The sequence below is a fragment of the Octopus sinensis genome, linkage group LG28, assembly GCF_006345805.1.
Source record: "Octopus sinensis linkage group LG28, ASM634580v1, whole genome shotgun sequence".
Lineage (NCBI taxonomy): Eukaryota > Metazoa > Mollusca > Cephalopoda > Octopoda > Octopodidae > Octopus > Octopus sinensis.
This window is the reverse complement of record NC_043024.1, coordinates 15,034,664-15,060,357: the sequence shown is the minus strand read 5'-3', so window position 1 is coordinate 15,060,357 and position 25,694 is coordinate 15,034,664. Positions and strand designations below refer to the sequence as shown.

The window sequence follows — 25,694 nt, the reverse complement described above, 5'->3', positions numbered from 1 at the left end:
TATTGAAGACCAAACTCAAGACACTGAGCCTTATGTCTGGCACCTTGCTCTACTCAAGAAGACCCATCCACTACAGCTGGTGCCACATGAAAACTATTTGTGCTGGTGCCACATTAAAAGCACTTGTATTGGTTCCACATGAAAAGCACTTGTGCTGTGCCACATGAAAAGCACTCATGCTGGTACCACATGAAAAGCACTTGTGATGGTGCCACATAAAAAGCACTTGTGCTGGTGCCACATAAAAAGCACCAAGTACACTTTGTAAAGTGGTTGACATTAAGAAAGACATCCAGCCATAGAACCCATGTCACAGCAGACAACAGAACCAGGTATAGTTTCTGGCCGTACCAGCTCCATGGTGCCACATAAAAAGTATCCAGTCTACTCTGTAAAGTGGTTGGCATTAGGAAGGGCATCCAGCCACAACAGGCAACAGAACCAGGTACAGCTTCTGGCCGTACCAGCTCCATGGTGCCACATAAAAAGTATCCAGTCTACTCTGTAAAGTGGTTGGCATTAGGAAGGGCATCCAGCCACAACAGGCAACAGAACCAGGTACAGCTTCTGGCCGTACCAGCTCCATGGTGCCACATAAAAAGTATCCAGTCTACTCTGTAAAGTGGTTGGCATTAGGAAGGGCATCCAGCCATAGAACCCATGCCACAACAGATACCAGAACCAGGTACAGCTTCTGGATGTACCAGCTCCATGGCCAATAAAAAGTATCCAGTCCACTCTGTAAAGTGGTTGGCATTAGGAAGGGCATCCAGTCATAGAACCCATTCTACAACAGACAATGGAACTAGGTACAGCTCCCAGCCCTACCAGCTCCATAGTGCCACATATAAAGCACCCAGTCTATTCTGTAAAGTGGTTGGCATTAGGAAGGGCATCCAGCTGTAGAAGCCATGCCAGAACAGATAACGGAACTTTGTGTGATGCCCGGCCTTACCAGCTCCTGTCAAACCATTCAGCCCATGTTTGCATGGAAAACAGATGTTAAATGATGATGATGATTCCATGGTGGCAGGACTTGGATGGTTTGACAGGACCCAACATGTCCAAGGGTTGTATCATACTCCATTGTCTATTTTGGTAAGGTTTCTACAGCTGAACGCCTTTCAAAAAACCAACCACCTTACACAAAGGACTGGGTCCTCCGTAATTCCACCAGCACAAGCGAGAATACCGTGCAACCTGCAAGATTATGAACCCCAAGGGAGGTGGCTTTTATGCAAGATGAGGGAAGGGGTCAGAGCAGAACAGGTTTCTCTACTGTAAAGGGGCTACATAACTACTCACTTTCCAGAAGAGGAGCTGATGTTGATTAGGGTAAAGTAGGAAGAGAGATAAAAACAGAAGTGGATTCTCAAGGTACAAGAGGTGAGTAAAAATGGATGGGAGCAAGAAAAACTGGGAACATGGGGTTTAGAATTTGCAAGAGTATATAGGAGAGAGAGAGAGGGGGGGAGACAGAGAGAGAGAAAGAGAGAGAGCATGTATTTATACTGTACATGTATAATTAATAAAACAAAGTAAACAATATTTTTTTTAATTTTTAATTCTTTTTTTTTAATTTCTTTTTTTAATTTTTCTTTTTTTATAAAAAATTGTTAGCACACTGGTATAAAATAGTGGTATAAAATAGTGGTATGCAATAGTGGTATAAAATCTGCTTTTAAGTTCTGAGTTCTAATTCCACCAAGGTTGACTATGCCTTTCATCCTTTTAGAGTCAATAAAATAAGTACAAATTGAGTACTGGGGATCCCACTGCATGGCACCTTGGGCAAGTGTCTTCTACTATTGACTGGAGCCCCTCCCCTCGAAATATCCTGCTTTGTGCCTATTCTTTTACTTGCTTCGGTCATGCTGGAGCATCACCTCGAAGTGTTTTAGTCAAAGAAATCAACTCTAGTCTTATTTTTTAAGCCTGGTACTTATTTTTATCAGTCTCTTTTGCCAAACCACTAAGTTACAGAGATTTAACCACACCAACACCAGTTGTCAAGTGGTGATGGGGAACAAACACAAACACAAAGACAGGCGCACATAGGTATATACAGACAGACAGATAGACAGAGAGACAGACAGATATATATATATACAACAGGCTTCTTTCAGTTTTCATCTAATAAATCCACTCACAAGGCTTTGGCTGGCCCAAGGCTATAATAGAAGACACTTGCTCAAGGTGCCATGCAGTGGGACTGAACCCAGAACCATGTAGTTGGAAAGCAAGCTTCTTATTTCTTTATTGCCCACAAGGGGCTAAACATAGAGGTGACAAGCAAGGACAGACAAAGGGATTAAGTCAATTACATTGACCCCAGTGAATAACTGGTACTTAATTTATTGACCCTGAAAGGATGAAAGGCAAAGTCAACCTCGGCAGAAGTTGAACTCAGAATGTAACGGCAGACAAAATACCACAAAGCATTTCGCCCGGCATACTAACGTTTCTGCCAGCTCGCCACCTTACCACACAGTTACACCTAGAATTATTTAAAAAATTTTTAACTTTAAAAGTTTATTTAATTTTAATTTCCAATGCAAAAAGCATTGAAATTTACTATGTAAAGTACACCAATAACTTTCCATGCAATTTGTGCACCAATGATTCTTCATTTTCCATATAATTGTGTGATTTGTAAATGTCCATGAAAAGTGTGCTAAATGCACCTGTGATTTTTATATTTATATGTAAAGTGTACTAGTATGTTTTAACTTTTTATGCAAAGTGCCCCAATAATTTTTTAAATTTTCATGTAACTGAGGAAATGACCAGCGACCGAGACCTTTGGAAATATGCTGGGCGTGAAAAGACCAGGCAGGACAAGTGAGTCCAGCCCACTTATGCATGCCTTTCCTCCCTTGGACACAAAGACCTGTTGAGGCAAGCGAAGTCGATATCGAACCTCATCCGACGACAGGCACCTATGCCTACCCGCCTTTGCTTGCGAAGACCTGTTGAGGCAAGTGAAATCGGAATCGAAATTGAACCAATCCTATGACTGGCACCCGGCAGATGCCAGGACCCCTGGACTGGAGATACGTAAAAAGCACTATCCGAATCGTGGCCGATGCCAGTGCTGCCTCGACTGGCTTCTGTGTCGGTGGCACGTAAAAAGCACCATCCGAATCGTGGCCGAGGCCAGTGCCGCCTCGACTGGCTTCCGTGCAGGTGGCACGTAAAATGCACCAATCCGATCGTGGCCGATGCCAGCCTCGCCTGGCACCAGTGCAGGTGGCACATAAAAAGCACCCACTACACTCATGGAGTGGTTGGCGTTAGGAAGGGCATCCAGCTGTAGAAACATTGCCAGATAAGACCGGAGCCTGGTGCAGCCTTCTGGCTTCCCAGATCCCCGGTCGAACCGTCCAACCCATGCTAGCATGGAGAACGGACGTTAAACGATGATGATGATGATGATGTGTGCCAGAAGTTATTCACTTTCCATACAAAGTGCACCAATAATTTTTTATTCTCAATATGAAATGTATCAAAATCTCTAATTTTCATAGAAAGTTTGCCAATAATTTTTAACATTTCATGAAAAGTGCACCGATAACTTTTAACTTTCCATGCAAAGCATGTGAGTAATTTTTAACTATCCATGGAATGTGTGCCAATAATTATTATTTTTCCATACAATGTATGCCAGTAACTTTTCATTTTCTACTGGAAGTGTACCTGTAATTTTTAACTTTTCATGTAAAGTGCACCAATAATTTTTAACTTTACATGGAAAATGTGCCAGAAAATATTAATTTTCCAGATAAAGTGTACCAGAAATGACACTGTGTAACACGATTTTTGTCCTTGGGCAGCAACTGTTATTTCCTATTTGCTTAAGACTAGAAACTATGAAAAATGGCTAATATTGCCCTCAAACTTTGCTTTTCTTATATTTATTCAAACCCCAAAGAATCCTTCTAAACACATGGTTATGATGCTCCCCCAATACTGCTGTTCATCATCAGAGATGCATATATTGTCTGCCAATAAGGGACTTGCTCAAGTGGTTAAGGTCAAGCAACTGACAAGCAAATCTGTGGTGTTGAGCAGAATATTTGCTGTAACGATATTTCTGCTTCAACAACTCAGTGCTGAATCTGTCTGAAATGTAATGGAAAAAAGGTCAACTTGAAAACATTGATGTCCAGGTGACAAAAGCAAAATTTGAAGGGAATAGAAGTTATTTCCTTTGATTTTTAGACAAAAACAAATAGGAAATAACACTAGGCGTTGGAGTGGCTGTGTGGTAAGTAGCTTGCTTGTGAACCACATGGTTCCGGGTTCAGTCCCACTGTGTAGCACCTTGGGCAAGTGTCTTCTGCTATAGCCCCAGGCCGACCAAAGCATTGTGAGTGAATTTGATAGATGGAAACTGAAAGAAGCCCATCGTATATATATTTTGCTTTTGTCACCTGGACATCAATGCTTCGAAACTGACCTATTTTCCATTACATTTCAGACAGATTCATTGCTGAGTTGCTGAAGCAGAAATATCGTTATAGCAAATATTCTGCTCACTACCACAGATTTGCTTGTCAGTTGCTTGACCTTAACCTCTTGAGTATGTCCCTTAGTGGCTGATGATATGTGCATCTCTGATGACGAACAGCAGTATATATATATATTATATATATATATATATATATATATATATATATATATATATGTATGTATGTATGTGTGTGCGTATACGTTTGTGTGTCTGTGTTTGTCCCCCCAACATCGCTTGACAACCGATGCTGGTGTGTTACATCCCTGTAACTTAGTAGTTCGGCAAAAGAGACCGATAGAATAAGTACTGGGCTTACAAAGAATAAGTCCTGGGGTCGATTTGCTCGACTAAAGGCGGTGCTCCAGCATGGCCACAGTCAAATGACTGAAACAAGTAAGAGAGTAAAGAGAGTTACTGACCAAAGACAAAAAAACAATAATAAAATTTTGTTACAGTGTTATTAACTTTCTATATAAAGAATATCAGAAGCATTTAAAAAAATTTTTTTTGGATATGCAGTGTGTTATAAAAATCAAAAAGATTCAGATTCTCTGCAGTGGAAAAGAAACAAAAGGAATCACTCCCAAAACAAAACTTACTTCAAAGCTGAGGTAATGTCGATGGTGTGGAGACAGACGTTCGATTTTCTCTCTATCTTCATCTTCTAAAGGTATTTCTGGTTTGGAAACCGGATTCTGTTGTAAGTTCCTCTAGAAATTATAATTACAATTCAAATTTTAGTAAATCATTTGTTAATTATTGTCTATTTCTTTGTTGTCATTAATAGCTGAAGAAGAAAAAAAATCAATGAAATTATTAATTAGAGTTTCTGTCTTATTTAATTATTGTAATTAGTGAACAACATTATAATTATCAGGTCATCCCATAAGTAATGTCTGGACTTCTATATTTTCAATTTGTAAATGCTTTAACAGTATTTTAGAATGTCTAATGGCATCAAGCAATATTTATATGTATTTGGACATATTTAAACTAATTAAATTTCATTTTGCAGGATAATCTAATTGAAATTTCACTAATTATAGCTCTTCAAACATGGAAGAGTTTAAGGAGCATTTGAAGCCCATAATGCTTTTGATAAGTAGAGATGTCTAATAGGGCTAATCACTGGTTCAGTGCATTTCTTATGGCAACAGCGACAAGGGATTATCTGTAACTCAGTGAAGAACAAATATTTTATAGGACTTCTTTCCTAAAACCTTGCTTTTTTGATTTTCACATGATTATATTCAAAGTTTATATTTTCCACTAGTGTGAGTTTGCTTATATGTTCATTCTCTTGTTTCATTTAACCTTTTTGCTAACATATTTTTCCCCCCTTCATTAGTCTTCCTAGTCACTCCTCTTCTCTCTCTCTCTCTCCTCTCTCTCTCTCTCATCTCACCACCATCCAGGATACTCACAAACAACAAATGATCCCCTCCTCTACCTTCACCCTTGTCCTTCACTAACGATATATGTATATCAGAGATTTCATCGGACCAACCTCATCACAGTACTACCTTTTCCCATCGCCAGAAGAGACTTCACTGAATTGTTTGTACCCAATTCACTATAAGTCAAGCTTTGTGCACTGCCACCCATCACTCTCTCTCCCTCGGGATCACTTTTCTTATCTTTCATCTACTTTTGTTTTTGTGTCATCATCTATTCTTGTCTTTGTCCATCCCTGCAACAGTCCATCACTCATCTTTTCTCTCCTCACCAATACCTCTCTCTCTCTCTCTCTCTCTCTCTCTGCCTAAATACACTAAATACAGCCACATATTCTAGCCTTTCACTGTTTCACTTCTCGATCACATTATCTGAGCAAAAGTAAACATTACTGTCTACTTTTTACATTTAATGTGGACAAGGCACCCCTCCTAAGCAGGTACCAAGATGGAAAACCCCCTCCCTGTGCACACATTAGAGTAACTGGTAAGTGAGTAGATATAAAGTATGATTGAAAAATCACTTAGCCATGTCATAATAAGGACTTGGAAACCTCTTTAATGCTGGTGCCATCGAAAATACACCAAGAATATACTGGCAAATGGATGCAGGAAGTACAGGGTTGTGAGGATCCTTTAGTCATGTCTTACTAACAATTTATCAACCTCTCTAGTATTGGTGAGAGGAAAAATACAGCCAGCATATACTGGCAAATCAAGAGAGAAAATATAAAGTTGTATCTTCAGTTCTGCTTTGCTGAGGATTTATCAACCTTTCTAGTGCTGGTGCCATGAGAAAATACAACCAATACACACTGTAAAGTAGTTGGTGATAGGACAGGCACATAGCCACAGAAACTATGCCAAAATGACATGTACAAGCACTAGTGCCAACCAAAAGTTGAGTCCAATTGAGATGACCAATCCAATCTACCCCATGTCAGCATGGAAAGCAGATATAAAAATGATGATTATAGACATACAAAAGTGTGTATGTGTGTGTGTGTGTGTGTGTGTGTGTGTGTGTGTGTGTCATTATTGCAAGATTTCTTGCCAACAGAGAAAGAGCTTGTTTCTAACCTAGATCCAAAGCTCCTTCATTGGAATTTCAACAACATCATCATCATCATCATCATCATTTAACGTCAGTTTTCCATGCTGGCATGAGTTGGACAGTTTGACAGGAGACTGGCAAGCTAGGAGGCCGCACCAGGCTCCAATCTGGTCTGGCAGTGTTTCTACAGCTGGATGCCCTTCCTAATGCTAACCACTCCAAGAGTGTAGTGGGCGCTTCTTACATGCCACCGGCACAGGAGCCAGTCAGGCAGCACTGGCATCGGCCACGTTCGGATGGTGCTTTTTATGTGCTACAGGCACAAGAGCCAGTCAGGGTGGGGAGCCTGGCATTGACCATGTTGAGATGGTGCTTTTTACATGCCACCAGCACAGGAAGCCAGTCAGGCGGCACTGGCAACGACTCATGCATGCATGGTGCTTATGTAACACACTGCCTACATCTCACTAAAAAGATAAGACTGGCAAAAACTGAGCCATTAGGCGTAGGGGTGGCTGTGTGGTAAGTAGCTTGTTTACCAACCACATGGTTCCAGGTTCAGTCCTACTGTGTGGCACCTTGGGCAAGTGTCTTCTACTATAGCCTCGGGCCGACCAAAGGCTTGTGAGTGGATTTGGTAGAGGGAAACTGAAAGAAGCCCGTCATATATATATATGTATGTGTGTGTGTATGTTTGTGTGTCTGTGATCGTCCCCCGCAACATTGCTTGACAACCGATGCTGGTGTGTTTACGTCCCCGTAACTTAGCGGTTTGGCAAAAGAGACCAATAGAATAAGTACTAGGCCTACAAAGAATAAGTCCTGGGATCGATTTGCTCAACTAAAGGTGGTGCTCCAGCATGGCCACAGTCAAATGACTGATAGAATCAAAAGAGTAAAAGAGTAAAGAGTAAAAAGAGAGAGAGATGAAACACAATTAGACCAAACTAACAGCATGGTCACTATCTAACAACTGAAAGCAATAAAAGAATTAAAAAACACAAACCATAATTGAGTAATAAGCATCTTGGATCTGGGCAAATTTTTGGGGGTTGGCATTCTCCGATCCACTGTCTGGATGAAACTTTTTCGCAAGCCGTATATAAGCTTCTCGTACTTCTTCTGCGGAGCTTTCGTGGCTGACATTTAAAATGTTGTAATTCTCGAGATGAACGGGGTCATTCTTTCTCTTGTGACCAGGAAAGGGATTTGAACTCAGCTGCAATGAAAAAATAAGGTATTTGAGCTGTTTAGGTTCTGGTAGTGGAATTTCCAGGGTTAGTGGTTACACGCCAGAGAAACCAGGAAACCGGTCTTATGCCCCTTACGGAGTAATGTGAACTGACACACAAATGTGTGTGTGTGTGTGTGTGTGTGTGTGTGCATGCATGCGTGCATGTGTGTGTGTGTGTGGAGATGCATGGCTTAGTGGTCAGGGTTTTGGGCTCAAAATCACAAGATTGTGGGTTCAATTCCTGTACTGGATAATGCATTGTATTCTTGAGCGAGACTCCTCATTTCATGCAACTCCGGTCCAGTCAGCTGGTAAAAGTGAGTAATCCTTTGAAAGACTGGCAGCCTATCCAGGGGAGGAATATATACACCTGATAAACCAGGAAACCAGCCCTGAGCACCTTACAAATTCATGGAGACTAAGACACAAAACTTTGTGTGTGTGTGTGTGTGTGTGGTGTGTGTGTGTGTGTGTGTGCGTGTGTGTGTCGAGGTGCATGGCTTAGTGGTGAGGGTATGGGTTAATGATCATAAGATTGTGGTTTCAATTCCTGGACCAGGCAGCACATTGTGTTCATTAGCAAAACACTTCATTTCATATTGCTCCAGTTCTCTCAGCTGGCAAAAATGAATAACCCTGCAAGGGATCGGTGTTCCATTCAGAGAGGAATGTTGCGATCTTGGTCACTCAGTCACCATGGAAACTTAGTAACCAGCTTTACTCAAACTCAGAGGATTTTTGCTGCTATTTCTAGCAGTCCAAATGACCACATAGATGTTCCTAGAGTGGGCAGAACATTGTGTTCTTGAGCAAAACACTTCATTTCACGTTGCTCCAGTTCCCTCAACTGGCAAATGTGAGTAACCCTGCAAGGGACTGGCAGCCCATCCATGAAGGAATATACGCACCCAAAAAACAAGGAAACCAGCCCAGTGCTCCTTATGGAGTAATGTAGACTAACCTCTTAGGTTCTGGTAAGGTTTGAACTGAATAAGGGTTATGAGTAGGGTGACCAGACTCACATAGAAATGGGCTGAAAAGGTGTCCCTAAAAAAAAAAAGGGGGGCAAACAGGGGTGGAGAATGCATACAACATCTTTATTATATACTAGCAGTATCGCCCGGCGTTGCTCGGGTTTGTAAGGGAAATAACTATATAAGCATTTTAGAGTTACTTCCCTTATATAAACTGAGCAAAAAATGCATTAAAAAAACGAAAAAATGATGGTAAATTTTTTTTTAAATCGTAGACTCATTGTAGATGCGCGCTAATACCCAGAAGGGCTCGATATGAATCACGACTATAAGATACCCGCTTTTGGTTAAACTGCACTGCAAAATGTGGGAGTAGTTAGGAATCTAAATCGAAGGGGACAGACACTCACACTACTTCAGTTTTATATATAAAGATAACCGTCTGAAGACAGCAAATCAGCAGAACCATTAGCACACCAGTCAAAATGCTTAGTGGCGTTTTGTGTGTTTTCACATTCTGCTGAGATTGATTTTGTCTTTTATCCTTTCAGGGTCAACGAAATAAGTACCAGCTGGGTACTGCAATAAATGTGATCAACTAGGTCCTTCCCAATAAAATTTCAAGCACCCTCAATTTTATCCAACTAGATTGGAGTGCACACACACTCTCTCACATACACACAACAACACTCACACATACACACACACGCACACATGCATGCATGCAAGCACACAAACACCACAGATATCTCAAAAGTAAATAGACACCCCACCCCCCCTCATTATGCTGTTTAATCTGTGTGGCCACTACTCGTTAGTATTGGGTTGTCCGGAAAGTTTGTGCCGATTTTTAAAGGAAAGAAAAAGGTCAATAAATACCTGCCATTACATTTTTAATCAACCAAATATGAACCATTTTGTTGCACAATGCATCTCCATCTTTCCTTTAACTTGAAAATACCCTCTTCCCAGAACTGAGGTGGTTTCATGGCAAAGAATTCATAAAGGTATCTTTTTACGTCATCCAAGGAATTGAAATTTTTACCATTAAGACTATTCTGCAGAGACCTGAATAAGTGGAAATCCGAAGGAGCAATATCTGGTGAATATGGAGGGTGGGGTAACACATCCCAGCCGAGCTGCAGCAATTTTTGTCTGGTTCCCAAAGCATCAAGTGCTGAAAATGAACTTTCTTATCTTCCATTTTAAAGGGTTACAGAATTAACACAGGTTATAGGAACGTAAACCTTCATCCATGAAAAGATAGCTTAAACTGTGCTCTAAATGGAGGTGTAGTCAAATCCTATTTTATGGACTCAACCATCTTCTAAAATAAGTCGAAAGGTAAGCTACTATAAATTGGCACGAACTTTCCGGACAACCCAATATAATGCCTGAATCTTTTCTGTTAGGCTGCACCTGTGCAAATTTCAAAGTTTATTGAAAATTTTAAAATTTGGTACATTGATGTAATTTTCCACACTGAATATCATGATATATTTTACTTGTTCCAGAAAATTTATTTTTAAAGTTACAGAGGTTTAAATTTTGATAATTTTTACCCATTCAGAAAACAGCATTTGGAAGATGTCATTTTGTGCATGACAGCATGTGCTGTCAACCGTAAACAAATGAAATATTGGTGGGATTCTGTTTTACACACCTCGTATAACACTAATAACTTTTTTATTTTTTGGAATTTTCAGAAAATGTTTTGTAAATTTGTATTCTACACATGGGAATTCATACGATTATACATAGGCGCAGGAGTGGCTGTGTGGTGAGTAGCTTGCTAACCAACCACATGGTTCCAGGTTCAGTCCCACTGCGTGGCACCTTGGGCAAGTGTCTTCTGCTATAGCCCCGGGTCGACCAATGCCTTGTGAGTGGATTTGGTAGACGGAAACTGAAAGAAGCCTGTCGTATATATGTATATATATATATATGTGTGTATATGTGTTTGTGTGTCTGTGTTTGTCCCCCTAGCATTGCTTGACAACCGATGCTGGTGTGTTTACATCCCCGTCACTTAGCGGTTCGGCAAAAGAGACTGAAAGAATAAGTACTGGGCTTACAAAGAATAAGTCCCAGGGTCGATTTGCTAGACTAAAAGGCGGTGCTCCAGCATGGCCGCAGTCAAATGACTGAAACAAGTAAAAGATAAAGATAAAAGATAAAAGAAGAAAGATAAACAAAAACAAAAAATTTTTTTTTGGGGGGGGGTAATTTAAGGCATATTTAGCTGTTATTTTTAGCACATTTCACAACCACCTCAATGGGTAGACTACATTTGTCAACACATGCTTTCTCACAGACATAAGAGTTCTCATGCCTGGTTTGTTACTATGGAAACAGGCATGACTATGTCTGTGGCTTATGATTGGCTAAAATTACCGAAAATTTGCAAACTTTAAAAGCTATCAATTTTTTATTTATTGATTTATGGCAAATTCTTTATTTTATTATTTTATTCTTTTACTTGTTTTGAGAAGCCTTATTTCTCAAGATTGGCATTTCGGCAAGTGTTACATATCCCAGTGCTACAGTGTGTGTGTGTGTGGTGTGTGTGTGTGTGTGTATGTATGTGTGCCTGTATGTATGTATGTATGTATGTATGTATGCATGCATATATATGTATCTGTGTATGTATGTGTTTGGGTATGGATGTTTGTGCATGTATGTGTGTAAGTATGTATGTGTGTATGTATCTATGTATGCAAGTGTATGTATATGTGTGTGTATGTATGTATGTATGTATGTATATATGTATGTATGTATACTCAAAGAGAGAAAGAGAGAGTAGGAGAGGATGAGTATGTGTGTGTGTGTGTGTGTGTGTGTGTATGTGGTGAACAGCGTGATGACTACACTAAAACTATAATCAAGGGACATAACTCCTATTGTTGTAATATGTAAGGGAGATAATACAAAAAAACGATATGAAATGCTGCGAAGCATTTTTCTCTGGAGTGCTAAAAATTCTGCCGGCTTACCACCTAAAAAAAAAATGTGGAGGGAATAAGTTGATTACATCCACCTCCAGTGCTCAACTGGTACTTATTTTATCGAACCCGAAGGGATGAAAAGCAAAGTTGGCCTCGGCAGAATTTGAACTCAGAGCACAAAGACATGCCGTGCTAAAAATTCTGCCAAAAGGAAAAGTAAAAGAAATATGGCGCACGTCGGAATTAGGAAACAGCAAGGTGGAATTTTTCCGTTTTGACGGGGATTTTTCAGATTTTTCTTTTCATGGTGCCTTTGGAAATGCTTTGGAGTATCTTTTTAGCAAAGAAATTCGCAAAAAATGTTTTTTTTTTAACAAATAGGTTTAATAAAAAAAAGTCATTAAGAAATTCATAAATATAGAGTTAAATCGTTTTTTGAACGAAAAGATTTCTCCCGTCGTTTTTAAGTTTGTAGTGCCCACAAAATCGGTCCAAAGGTTAGGGGGTTCGTCGTGCATAGTGCCCACAAAATCGGCCCAGCGAGAAAGAAGGGGGAGGGTTTTTATTTAAAAAAAACATTTTTCACAAATTTTGGTGGGCTACAAAGATATTCCAGGACATTTCCAAGGGCACTGAAAAAATAATCTGAATAAATCCCTGTCGAAACAGAAATTCCAACTCGGTGCTTCCTAATGCCGACATCTGCTAGAACTCTTACTGAAACTTACATAACACTGAGGAATTTTGCCTGGCCACAGTCTAAACGACTGGTGTAAAAGATCATTGATAGAACATACTGAAGATGCCCTAAAACTGGAACCAACAGATGCAATTTTACGGACATTCACTTCATGACAGAACCGGAGCATTATTTCCAGCATTTCCAGGAACTGAAGTCGTCTTAGATAATTATTTATTTTTTAGAATTTTTGTTTGTGTTTTTTCTGTCCTTCTCATATTCCAACAGCATCTGAAAATAAAAAATAAAAGACAATAAGCTACTTCTTAACGGTGCAGCCAAACTGGTTGCATGGCTAAGAAGTTTTCTGTGCAACAATGCAGCTACAGGTTCAATTCTACCTTAGATAGATCAATATTTTATGAATGGAATTTGATACACAGAAACTGTATGGAAGCCTTGGTTCAGTCCCACTGCATGGCACCTTGGGCAAGTGTCTTCTATTATAGCCTTGGGTCAACCAAAATCCTTGTGAGAGGATTTTGAAGATGGAAACTGAAAGAAGCTCATCATATAAGTATATTTGTGTGTGTGTGTGTGTACTTGTCTTTGAGCTTGTCTTTGAGCTTGTGTTTCTCCCCCACCACAGCTTGACAACCAGTGTTGGTTTGTTTACATCCTCACAATTTAGCAGTTCAGTATAAAGAAACTGATAGAATAAGTACCAGGCTTTAAAATAAGTGCTGGGGATCAAATTGCTCAACTAAACCCTTCAAGGTGGTACTCCAGCATGGCCACAGTTTAATGACTGAAACAATAGACCATCTCGTTTCCAGATGTCCTATGTTGACAATAAATGAATACAAAAGTCAGCACAATAGGGTAGGACAATATTTACATTGGAAAATATATAAGCACTACAAAATCGGTATCCCTGCTTACTGGTATGAATATCGTCCTGAGGTAAAAATGTAACTATCGTCTGGGATTTTGCATTCAACACTGACAGAACAATCCAGGCTAATCGACTAAACATAATTATTAAGGACAGGGAAGACACATTCTACCAGTATACGAAGTTTTAAAGTGTTTAGTTAACTATAAATTGTGCTGACATGTGCTGTTCAAAAGGAAAAGATCCGATGTAAGTGTTCCTACTGATAAAAATATATCTGTAAAGAAATTTGACAAACTTAGTAAGTATAAGGACATGGAAATTGAAACACAAAAGATGTGGCATCTTAAAGCAAAAACCGTCCCTGTTATTGTAGGTATGATTAAAAAGAGGTGTCAGAAACATCTAAATGACATCCCAGGAGAACCATGTCTCAGAGAAATCCAAAAGATTGTGTTGACAAGTACTGCCCACGACCTTAGAAAAACCCCTATCAATCTAAATGTCTGTGTTGTACATGGAGATATTTCGCTGCTGCCCCTGCTTCAGTTATACTGTAACATTTCTTATCCTTCACTTGCCCTAGACTGCTGAGTGTGCCTTGGCAAGTGACTGCAACAAACATGGAGATTAAAAGTATTTGAACTTAAGATGGGCTTCGGAAGAAGTGGAAGGTGTCCCAGGAAAGGGCACCGCTGTCAGCTTCATCATCATTTCTACTGCGCAGCAAATTCATCACCATCATCATTCAAATTTTACTTCAACTTCTTTCGTGTTGAGTACAGTAACAATATTTATTTTTTTAAATCTAAAGTGTTATTGCTTCACAGTTGTCCTTGTTATTAATAGACTACTGTAATGGGTGGGTTGTTAACAGTACAGGGAGGGTCTTAAAAGTCCAAATACACATTAAATAAATACTGTAAATATGGTGTCCCTACTTCACGGAAATTCAGTTATTGCGGCTGGTCTCGGAACCAATCTACCGTGATAAACAAGGGATCACTGTACATACACTACCGTCAGAAATTAATTAGCACCTTGATTTGCTCTTCACTCAAGGTATTTGCTGTCACCTAGTGGCCATATCTCGAACTATTGCTTTGTTGCGAGTTCACTGTTGCGCAGAACGATGACGTAATTTTGTTTGCAGAGCGGTTTGAGAGTCTACAGCCTAATGATGTTGACATAGCAGTGCAACAACAACTTGGAGTGCGGATGCAGACAAATCTTCCTTTGTTTAATAGATATAGGTAGCGCCTCGCAAGGACCGAAATCACACCGTACTAAGTTTTCTCATCGCGTAAGATGTTTTGAACAGCTCGTAGGTTAATTGATTTGTGTATTTGCAAGATTTTTTTTCCTCACAAATTCTCCTACACTCTGCTTGGTGACGTCACTTCCGGTTCACAAAACTTTCTGTTATACATCAAATAGGTGAGAAATTCTGCTTTCTTTCTTTTTTGTTTCATGAATAATAACTCATAGCAGTTTTGTTATAGCATAACATTATTCAAATGAATAGTTTTAATGAAAATAACTGGTTTTTATCGTTCATTCCTAGATGGGCCCAAGACCTCGCATGACCTTGGAGAGATGATACGAGGCTCTCTCGTGGCGTGTGAAGCTGTCGGAGGCTGCAATAGCCAGAAAACTTGGTGTAGCCAGGCGCACAATTCAGTGCTTATTTAAGAAATACGAGGAAACTGGATCAGCAGCTGACAAAAAGGGTAGGGGACAGAAGAGGCTGACGACCCAGCGGGAGGACCGGATGCTGATCCGAAAGTCACTGTACAACTGAAGGGCAACGAGCCGGCAACTGGCGGAGGAGATGCAAAAGATGACAGGGAAGCAGTTGTCTACAACCACCGTCAAGACCAGATTACTGGAAGCTGGTCTAAAATCCTGTAGGGCCGCCCGTAAGCCGTTCCTTACAGCCCAAAACCGGAAGAGGCGGTTGCTCTGGGCCCGTGCCCACAAGATATGGACCGTGCAGCAGTGGCGGACAGTGATGTTCACTGACGAGTCGCGATTCAGTCTCGTCAGTGACAAGCCTGTGCATGTGCGATGCCGCAGGGGTGAGCACTTCAACAAAGACCACATTGCTCCCACCATGAAGCATGGTGGGGGTGGTCTGATGGTGTGAGGGGCGTTCAGCTACAGTGGTGTTGGGCGGCTCTATGCCGTCGAAGGCAACATCAACGCAGCAAAGTACGTTGAGATAGTACGGGATACCTCTTTGGTGGCGAGGAGTACATGCTCCAGCAGGACAACGCGCCTTCCCACACAGCCAAGCTCACAACCAGTTTTTTCAAGGACCATGGGGTGACGGCCATGGACTGGCCTGGCCAGTCACCTGACCTGAACCCTATTGAGAACCTCTGGAGTCGATTGGGTAGGGATTTGAATGTGCAGCAATACAGGAACCGACACGAGCTGTTTGGGGCACTTCTTGCTGCATGGAGGGCCATCCTTGCACAGTACCTGCAGACACTCATAGACAGCATGCCGACCAGCGTAGCAGCTGTCATTGCTGCCAAAGGAGGAGCAACAAGATATTGACTAAATTTCACGATTAATAACACTTATGTGGTGTGCTGGGATATGTTTTAATAAATTTTTGATTAAAAACGAGTTAATTAAATTAAGAAAATGTAAGAAAATGTAGAAATTTGAGAAGTGCTAATTAATTTCCGACGCAAGTGTATATATATATATATATATATATATATATATATACATACATATATATATATATATATACATACATACATATATATACATATATATACATACATTATATTAAATTAGAGACAAAACCACTATTATGCAAATCAAACAATGAAAGACTTAAGCCAATACATAAATTAATTTATATTATTTAAATATGTAACAATTATTAAAAAATATAATTAATATCCACTACGATCGTTTCCTGGCTACTGTCATCAAATTTTTGAGTCGCAGTCATTCATCAGGTGGTTTCAAAATGGGGTGTTTTCTCAATCACAGCAAACTGCCAGGAGTCTCGGTCCCCTGTCATCCCCTCTGTGAGTCCCAATGTCTGTAGATCCTTTCTCTCCACTTCATCACACATCTTCCTGGGTCTTGCCTTTCCACGTTCCCTCTACAATTAGAGATCAACACCCCTTGATGCAACTGTCTTCATTCATACATACATATGTGTGTGTGTGTGTGTGTGTGTATGTGGAGGCACGTGGCTTAGTGGTTAGGGTGTCATCATCATGATCGTAAGATTGTGGTTTCGATTCCTGGACCGGGCAACATGTTGTGTTCTTGAGCAAAACACTTCATTTCACATTGCTCCAGTTCACTCAGCTGGCAAAAATAAGTGATACTGCAATGGACTGGTGTCCCGTCCAGTTGGGGAACACATACGCCATAGAAACCAGGAAACTGGTCCCATGAGCCTGGCTAGGCTTTAAAAAGGCGCATTTATGTTTTATATATATATGAGCAGTTACCATATCCCCACTTCCATATCAGCTAACTCTAATGAATGTAAAGTTATATAATCGGTTTATTACTGAACACTCCATTACATTCTTTACACGAAACTGATTGGTAAGATCAGCTGTGATGGATATTTAATACTATACATTTCGGATAATACACCCACCCTACAGACAAATATATGAGTGCATCTTTTGGATCTTTTCGGTTTGACCGGCAGTTTTTTAAAATAATTTCCATGTAACTAAACACTTTTAAACTTCGTATACTGGTAGAATGTGTTTATAAAACATATTTTTCTTTTGGCTTTATTGAGAAAATTCTGTAGTTTGTAGAATATTTGTTGTTTTTTCTTCAATTTCTGCAATTTCAACCAATCAATGACGTCTATTGAGTTAAAAAGCATTCTGTGCCGTATGAATATGTCCCTTGTTTAAGAAACAGATTGGGTTTATTTACATTTGTGAAGAAAAAAAGATATACTTCCCTCCACCCCTAACCCTAACTCTAAAACAGATTGAAATGCAATAGATTGATACTAGGGTCATAATTATGGGTGACAATTTCATATGACACGCTAGAAAAAACTGCCGTTCAAACCAAAAAGATCCCATCTTTTTCCTTGACTTATGGTCTCTTAGGCAACTCACACGTTTATATATATGTACATGTATGTGTGTGTGTACATATATTCTTTTATTTCTTTCAGTCATTTGACTGTGGCCATGCTGGAGCACCGCCTTTAGTCGAGCAAATCGACCCCAAGACTTATTCTTTGTAAGCCTAGTACTTATTCTATTGGTCTCTTTTTGCCGAAATGCTAGGTTACAGAGACGTAAGCAAACCAACATCAGTTGTCAAGTGATGGTGGGGGGACAAACACAGACACACAAATATATATATATATATATATATATGATGGGCTTCGTTCAATTTCCATCTACCAAATCCACTCACAAGGCTTCAGTCGACCCAAAGCTATAGTAGACGACACTTGCCCAAGATGCCATGCCGTGGGGCTGAACCCAGAACCATGCGGTTGGTAAGCAAGCTTCTTTATTTCATTTAATTTGCCACAAGGGCAGCAGCTACTTTATTTCATCAAGCTTCTTACCACACAGCCACTCCTATATATATACATAGGTGTAGGTATGGCTGTGTGGCTAAATATATTGTCTGGTATGCTAACAATTCTGCCAACTTGCCAATAATAATAATAATAATAATAATAATAATAATAATAGTGATTTCAAATTTTGGCACAAGACTAGCAAATGAGGGGCTAAGTTAATTACATCGACCCCAGTACTCAACAAGTGCTTATTTTTATCAACCTGAGAAGGATGAAAGGTAAACTCAACCTCAGCAGAATTTGAATTCTGAATGTAAAGACAGATGAAATGCTACTAAGCATTTCACCCAGAATGCTAACAATTCTTATTTCTTTATTTCCCACAAGGGGCTAAACATAGAGGGGACAAACAAGGACAGACAAAGATATTAAGTCGATTACATCGACCCCAGTGCGTTACTGGTACTTAATTTATCGATCCCGAAAGGATGAAAGGCAAAGTCGACCTCGGCGTAATTTGAACTCAGAACGCAGCGGTGGACGAAATACCACAAAGCATTTCGCCCGGTGTGCTAACGATTCTGCCAGATCGCCGCCTTAATAATAATAATGATCCTTTCTACTATAGTTACAAGACCTGAAATTATGGGGGATGCGGACTAGTCGATTACATCATGCCCAGTGCACCACTGGTACTTATTTCATCAACCCCGAATGGATGAAAGGCTAAGTCGACCTCAGCAGTATTTGAACTCACAATGGAAGGATGGACCAAATAACGCTAAGCATTTTGCCCGGCATGCTAACGATTCTGCCACCTCACCACCTTAATAATAATAATAATAATAAAGATGACGATGATGATGATGACAAGGTTGGGGGAGAAACAGAGTTGTTGGGTTGCAAGAGTGTATGAGGAAAGTGGGAGACATTTGGTGACAGGAATGAAGGGGTCAGAAGCACATACACATCAATCAACAAGAAGCGGTGATTCAGGGGAGAAGGAGAGATAGTATGTATGTATGCAGGCGCACGCATGCATGTATGTATGCATCCCTGTATATACCATCGTCATCATTATCGTTTAACATCTGCTTTCCATGCTAGCATGGGTTGGACGATTTGACTGAGGACTGGCGAACCAGATGGCTACACTAGGCTATACATATATCTACGTATGTACATGTATGGGCGTATGCGTGTATGTGTATATATTTCTTTACTGCCCACAAGGGGCTAAACACAGAGGGGACAAACAAAGATAGACAAACGAATTAAGTCGATTACATTGACCCCAGTGCGTAACTGGTACTTATTTAATCGACCCCGAAAGGATGAAAGGCAAAGTCGACCTCGGCGGAATTTGAACTCACAACGTAACGCAGACGAAATACCCATTTCTTTATTACCCACAAGGGGCTAAACATTGAAGGGACAAACAAGGACAGACATAGGTATTAAGTCGATTACATCGACCCCAGTTCGTAACTGGTACTTAATTTATCGACCCCGAAAGGATGAAAGGTAAAGTCGACCTCGGCGGAATTTGAACTCAGAACGTAACGGCAGACGAAATACGGCTACGCATTTCGCCCGGTGTGCTAACGTTTCTGCCAGCTCTCCGCCTTGCGTGTATGTGTATAAACATGTATGTGTATGTATTGCGCTTGTACGTGCGTGTATATGTATGCACTACGTACTTCCATGCTTGTATGTATGTATTTATTTATATACGTTAGTATATATGTACGTATTTGTATGTATGCATATCGGAGTGTTTGTATATGTGTATGATAGTTCGTGGGCGTATTGGTTCGAGGTTGTTTAGCCACAAACATATGATGAAAGGTATCCAGCCGTGACCATCCCATATTTTCACGCTACATTATCGAATGCATTGCTTTCCTCATTTCCTTATTTAAAACGACAACGAGTCATTTAAGGGTTATTTAACTGCTTTTTCTAACCGGTCGAGCGACATCAGGACGGACAGTTTAACCTTGTCTATAAATAATTCCTGTTAAATACACAATAAGTATATTTAGAATTTATTTCCACGTACTTATGAGCAAATATAATCTTTCTCTCTGATATTTCAATTAAAATTAAATTAAAACGAAGTCCAAAAGTTCATAATTGTAATAATTATTATCATTAGATTCTGTCGAGGTCGATTTTGCCTTTCATCCTTTTGGAGTCAATTAAATAAAGTACCTGTTGGACACTGGGATCGATATAATCAACTTATCCCCTCCCCAACAAAATTTCATGCCTTATAACTTTTGTAGAAAGGATTATTATTGTTGTTAAAGTGAAATTTTAATATTTTTACCTTGGAATTTCAGAAGACGTCTCGTTTGTTCTTATACCTCGACGGTCATGGAGAAATAATGCTACAATGATTACATAAGTTTTTCTATCAAAATCTTCAATTATTTCTGTCTTTCAGAATCTTTGATTATTCCTTATATATTTTAGAATATTTATCTGACATTGCAATATAATTTAAATTAAAATTTATACGCGAGAATATTTTTTTTTAATTACAATAATAACAAAACAGATGTATTTTTATTAACAGAAGACATATTTTTGTAGAACACCGGTTTGTATTACTTTTCCCAGGAAACTTAAATGCAGAACCAGGCTTGATCCGAGGCCTCCAGGAATCCCGGTCTCTTGTGCAATATACTATACCCATTTCTTTATTACCCACAAGGGGCTAAACAGAGAGGGGACAGACATAGGTATTCAGTCGATTACATTGACCCCAGTGCGCAACTGGTACTTAATCTATCGACCCCGAAAGGATGAAAAGCAAAGTCGACCTCGGCGGAATTTGAACTCAGAACGTAAGACACGAAATACCTATTTCTTTATTACCCACAAGGGGCTAAACACAGAGGGGACAAACAAGGACAGACATAGGTATTAAGTCGATTAAATCAACCCAGTGCGTAACTGGTACTTAATTTATCGACCCCGAAAGGATGAAAGGCAAAGTCGACCTCGGCGGAATTTGAACTCACAACGTAAAGACACGAAATACCGCAAAGCATTGCGCCCGGCGTGCTAACGTTTCTGCCGTATCGAATACACAGACACTGTTTTTGAAGTTGGTTAATTTGCATACGGTGTGCTAAAATAGTTTTGTCCATGACTTTTGGGCAAATTTTTCCTTAACGACGGAAGTGTAGAATAAGTTCCCGCCTCTGAATCATTCAGGAAGTTCTTCAAATTACACTCCGACGTCATTCCTTGGTCATTTTTTCATTAGGTGTGTCAGTCAGAAAGTTTCAGACACAATGGACCAGCAAACTCGGGGCGTTGGCTGCTATAACACCACAGCTGAAAAAGGTGTCCTTCATCGAGTACCTGACAAGAGTACTGAGAAACTACAATAAAGAAAATGTTTCGCCAGGAACAACACTTTTTACTGATAAAGGGGCAAGCTATTGTATTGTCCGCCAACTTGGATGTATTCACCGAATGGCGAATCAGGCCGAGAATTTCCTTGATCCAAATCCCGAGGTATACACTAACCATATTAGTTTCACATGGGGCGCTTAAATCAAAATCCCACCCATGGAAAGTCTCATGAAATACATATGTGGTTCGACGGAGGATATGAAAATGGGCGGAGGTGAAAGAAAATACGCACACTGCCCGTTTTCGGCGTAACAAAAACCCTAACCCTAACCACAGGGTCTTTACTTTCGCCTGAAAATAGAAGCGTGTCGACAAAGCTGTGAACCATAGGTTTATCCGCCCTAAATTCTAACGGTACGTAACATGAAATCTCTGATATTATTTTGACCTTTTCCGTTTTGTCTCCATTCAAAGCTGACCACTGACTCTTCTATTTCCAGATACAGTATTTTAAACCGAATGTGCTCTCATATACCAGATTATGGATCAGATTATGGTGTGCTGATTGAGTTTGCCGCAAGAAAATTTCAGTGCGAACATAGATGCAGTTTCTCTCCATGAAAAATTCTCTCTCGTTCATATGAGATGGCGAACAAGGAAGTTCTCTGCATTGCGGATTTGATTTTGTCTACTTTCGGGCAGTCAAGATAATTTCTTTAAAAAGGTCAACAAGCTAACAAATTAGAATGAATTCTAATTCTGACTTTCTGAAATTGTGAAAAATAATAATATTAATAATTATTATTGATAAAGTTTTTACAAAATACATTGCATATATACATATATATATATATATATGAAAACTTCGTCTTGTGAAATATAATTGGACAATTATTCAATGCCATATAAATTTCATTTTCATTTGTAAAAAAAAAAAAAAGTTACAATTATGAACTTTTGGACTTGGTTTTAATTCCATGTCAGACTTCAGAAAACCTGTACACACTGAGTTTTTATTTATTTTCGATTGAATATATTTTTGTATATTTAAGAATTGGAAACTAAAATTTTTCTTCACATCTGGTGTTTTCGTTTTTGTCAATTAATTAAAAGTAAAAAAAAAAAAAGTGGAATTCTGGTTTTAGCATCCCATATAACCAAAAAGAAAAAAAAATCGGGCTTGGCTGTTATTTCTAGCTATTCCGAAAGACCGCCCAACCCTGTGACGGGCGCGCCCATCATATAGCGAACACTAAAGGGATTTGGCTGTTATTTCTAGCTATTCCGAAAGACCGCCCAACCCTGTGACGGGCGCGCCTATCATATAGCGAACACTAGAGGGATTTGGCTGTTATTTCTAGCTGTTTCAAAAGACCACAATCGCCTTTTTTCCGACGTAGGGCAGCGTGCTCTTCTTATATTAAACACTAAGCAGATCTCAATGTGGTCGCTCGACATACTAGAAATAACAGCAAGATCACTCTCAAGGCATCCACTAGAGTGGACTACATCTGAATTCCACTTTTCGTCATTTTTCAGTCTTTGACTTTTAAAGCGCTAAATGCATTTCCCTTTTGACAGAATTCTGTTTTACACACGGTATATAACTTTTTTTTCAGTTTTTGAAATGTTTAGAAAAATTTTACGAATGTATATTCTACACTCGGGAATTCATATGGCTGTGCAAAGACCAAAAAGAAATTTTTCTACATGATTTAAGGGACATTTAGCTGTTATTTTTAGCACATCTCATGACCATACCCGGATCTTTTCGCTTTGACCGGCAGTTTTTTTTAATAATTTCCACGTAACTAAACACATTTAAACTTCGTATACTGGTAGAACGTGTTTATAAAACATCTTTTTATCTTGGCTTTATTGAGAAAATTCTATAATTTGTAAGATATTTGTTGGGTTTTTTTTTTTCTGCAATTTCAACCAACCAATCAATGACGTCTATTGAGGTGAAAACATTCTGTGCCGTATGAATATGTCCCTTGTTTAAGAAACAGATTGGGTTTATTTACATTTCTGAAGAAAGAATGATACCCTTCCCCCTAACCCTAAAACAGATTGAAATGCAATAGATCGATACTAGGATCATAATTATGGGTGACAATTTCATATAACACCACTAGAAAAAACTGCCGTTCAAACCGAAAAGATCCCCAAGCCATCCTTGGTTTCTCACTCGAACGTATTGATTTTTTATTTTTTCCCCATACCTTTCGCCTCATAAACACACTTCATGGTCTATTGCTGGAATTTAAGCTAAAAATTCGGACTGACTGTATTTTAAACTGATTTTGGAAAGACTTGGCCCTCCACATTTTCTCCCAAATCTGTTTTTATTAATTTTTTTGCCAAAAATCCCCGTTTTCGGATACGGAGATTTCGGAAAATTGCCAAAAATTGCCCCCCAACTTCAATTTTGACTTTTTTTTTTCCGCAACAGTAACCCTAAAACCTTAACCGTAAGTACAGAAATGTTTTGAAATTTTTGTCCCTATTTTTCCGCATATTTAGAAAAGAAAAAAATTCTTTAAAATTTTACAAAGATTTTTGGAAAATTTTTCTTTTTTTTTTTTTTCAGAATCGTAATCTCCGTATTTTTCCGCATATTTTGAGAGAAAAAATTCTGAAAAAAAGTTTAAAATGAAGGAAATGGGGGCGGGTCTGGTAATTTAGAAATGTCGATTTTTGCCAATTTTAATATGGATATTAAATATCAAATGATTCGTAGTTTATATAAATTAGTAAAATATAAAGTATTTAGTGGCCGTGGGGTAAGAAGCTTGCTTACCAACTACATGGTTCCGGGTTCAGTCCCACTGCGTGGCACTTTGGGCAAGTGTCTTCTATTATAGCCTCGGGCCGACCAAAGCCTTGTGAGTGGATTTGGTAGACGGAAACTGAAAGAAGCCCGTCGTATGTGTGTGTATGTTCCCCCAATATCGCTTGACAACCGATGCTGGTGTGTTTGCGTTCCCGTAACTTAGCGGTTCGGCAAAAAAAAACCGATAGAATAAGTACTAGGCTTACAAAGAATAAGTCCTGGGGTCGATTTGCTCGACTAAAGGCGGTGCTCCAGCATGGCCGCAGTCAAATGACTGAAACAAGTAAAAGAGTATGGTAAAAATAGGGGTGGGAGCGCTGAGTGTATTATGTTGCCATGTTGCCCAAACGGTTTGAGAACTTCTGATCTAGATTGTCAAAATCTGGCCTACTTCCAGTATAGTGGTGTGGTTACTTCTGTTCCCCATAGTATTACTGGTTATGATATGCAGGACAAATGTAGAAGTTACGATAAACACGTTCGTATTGTCCCCTATGTACATTTTCACCACTTTGGTTATTTGCAACCGCTGCATTGGATGTTCCAAGTATAATTGGATGCTTTACTACAACAGAGATCATCGTGGAGAACACTGTAGTGCATTATGTTGTTCCCCTGATGATCTGTTATGGATCGGCATCCATTGGCACTTGGAATATCCAATGTGGTAGGGAACAAATGAGAGGAACTTGCGTTTATTCAAGGCGGCGAGCTGGCAGAATCGTTAGCACGCTGGGCGAAATGCCTAGCTGTATTTCGTCTGCCGCTACGTTCTGAGTTCAAATTCCGCCGAGGTCGACTTTGCCTTTCATCCTTTCGGGGTCGATTAAATAAGTACCAGTTATGCACTGGGGTTGATATAATCGACTTAATCCGTTTGTCTGTCTTTATTTTGTCCTCTCTGTGTTTAGCCCCTTGTGGATAGTAAAGAAATAGTTTATTCATGTTTCTCCTGTATGTGTGTGTGTGTGTGTGTTTGACAACAAGTGCAGTTTTCGTTTATGCTCCCATAACTTAGCGGTTCTATTCCTCATAAAATGTATACATAAACATATCCTTGACTTTTTACTAGTGTATAGAACACATGAACCAACATAACCGAAAAGATACTCAAGTCATAAAGAACTACTAGCGCCTGGAAAGCTCTTGGTGGTGTTGACAACGTCCCTGATTTCTGAACGGACTCCAGAACAGT

General features: G+C 39.5%; 1 protein-coding gene and 1 long non-coding RNA gene across 2 annotated transcripts in view; one reads left to right on the top strand and one right to left on the bottom strand.

Annotated features, from left to right (window-relative positions):
• The window catches only part of LOC115225684 (dnaJ homolog subfamily C member 28), a 37,655-nt gene extending 16,877 nt beyond the window's left edge, over window positions 1–20,778 (bottom strand). The window contains exons 1-4 of the mRNA XM_029796599.2: window positions 20,627–20,778; window positions 12,903–13,144; window positions 8,028–8,240; window positions 5,113–5,223 (exon numbers count right to left, since the gene is read on the bottom strand). Coding sequence (XP_029652459.1) covers window positions 5,113–5,223; window positions 8,028–8,240; window positions 12,903–13,055 — 477 coding nt within the window. The 5' untranslated portion in view covers window positions 13,056–13,144; window positions 20,627–20,778. The remainder of the gene's footprint in view (window positions 1–5,112; window positions 5,224–8,027; window positions 8,241–12,902; window positions 13,145–20,626) is intronic.
• Window positions 20,779–21,265: 487 nt separating this feature from the next.
• LOC118768341 lies at window positions 21,266–22,433 on the top strand. Its single transcript, XR_005004163.1, has 2 exons — window positions 21,266–22,077; window positions 22,164–22,433. It is a non-coding gene; the product is annotated as an uncharacterized LOC118768341 (long non-coding RNA).
• The last annotated feature ends 3,261 nt before the right edge of the window (window positions 22,434–25,694 follow it).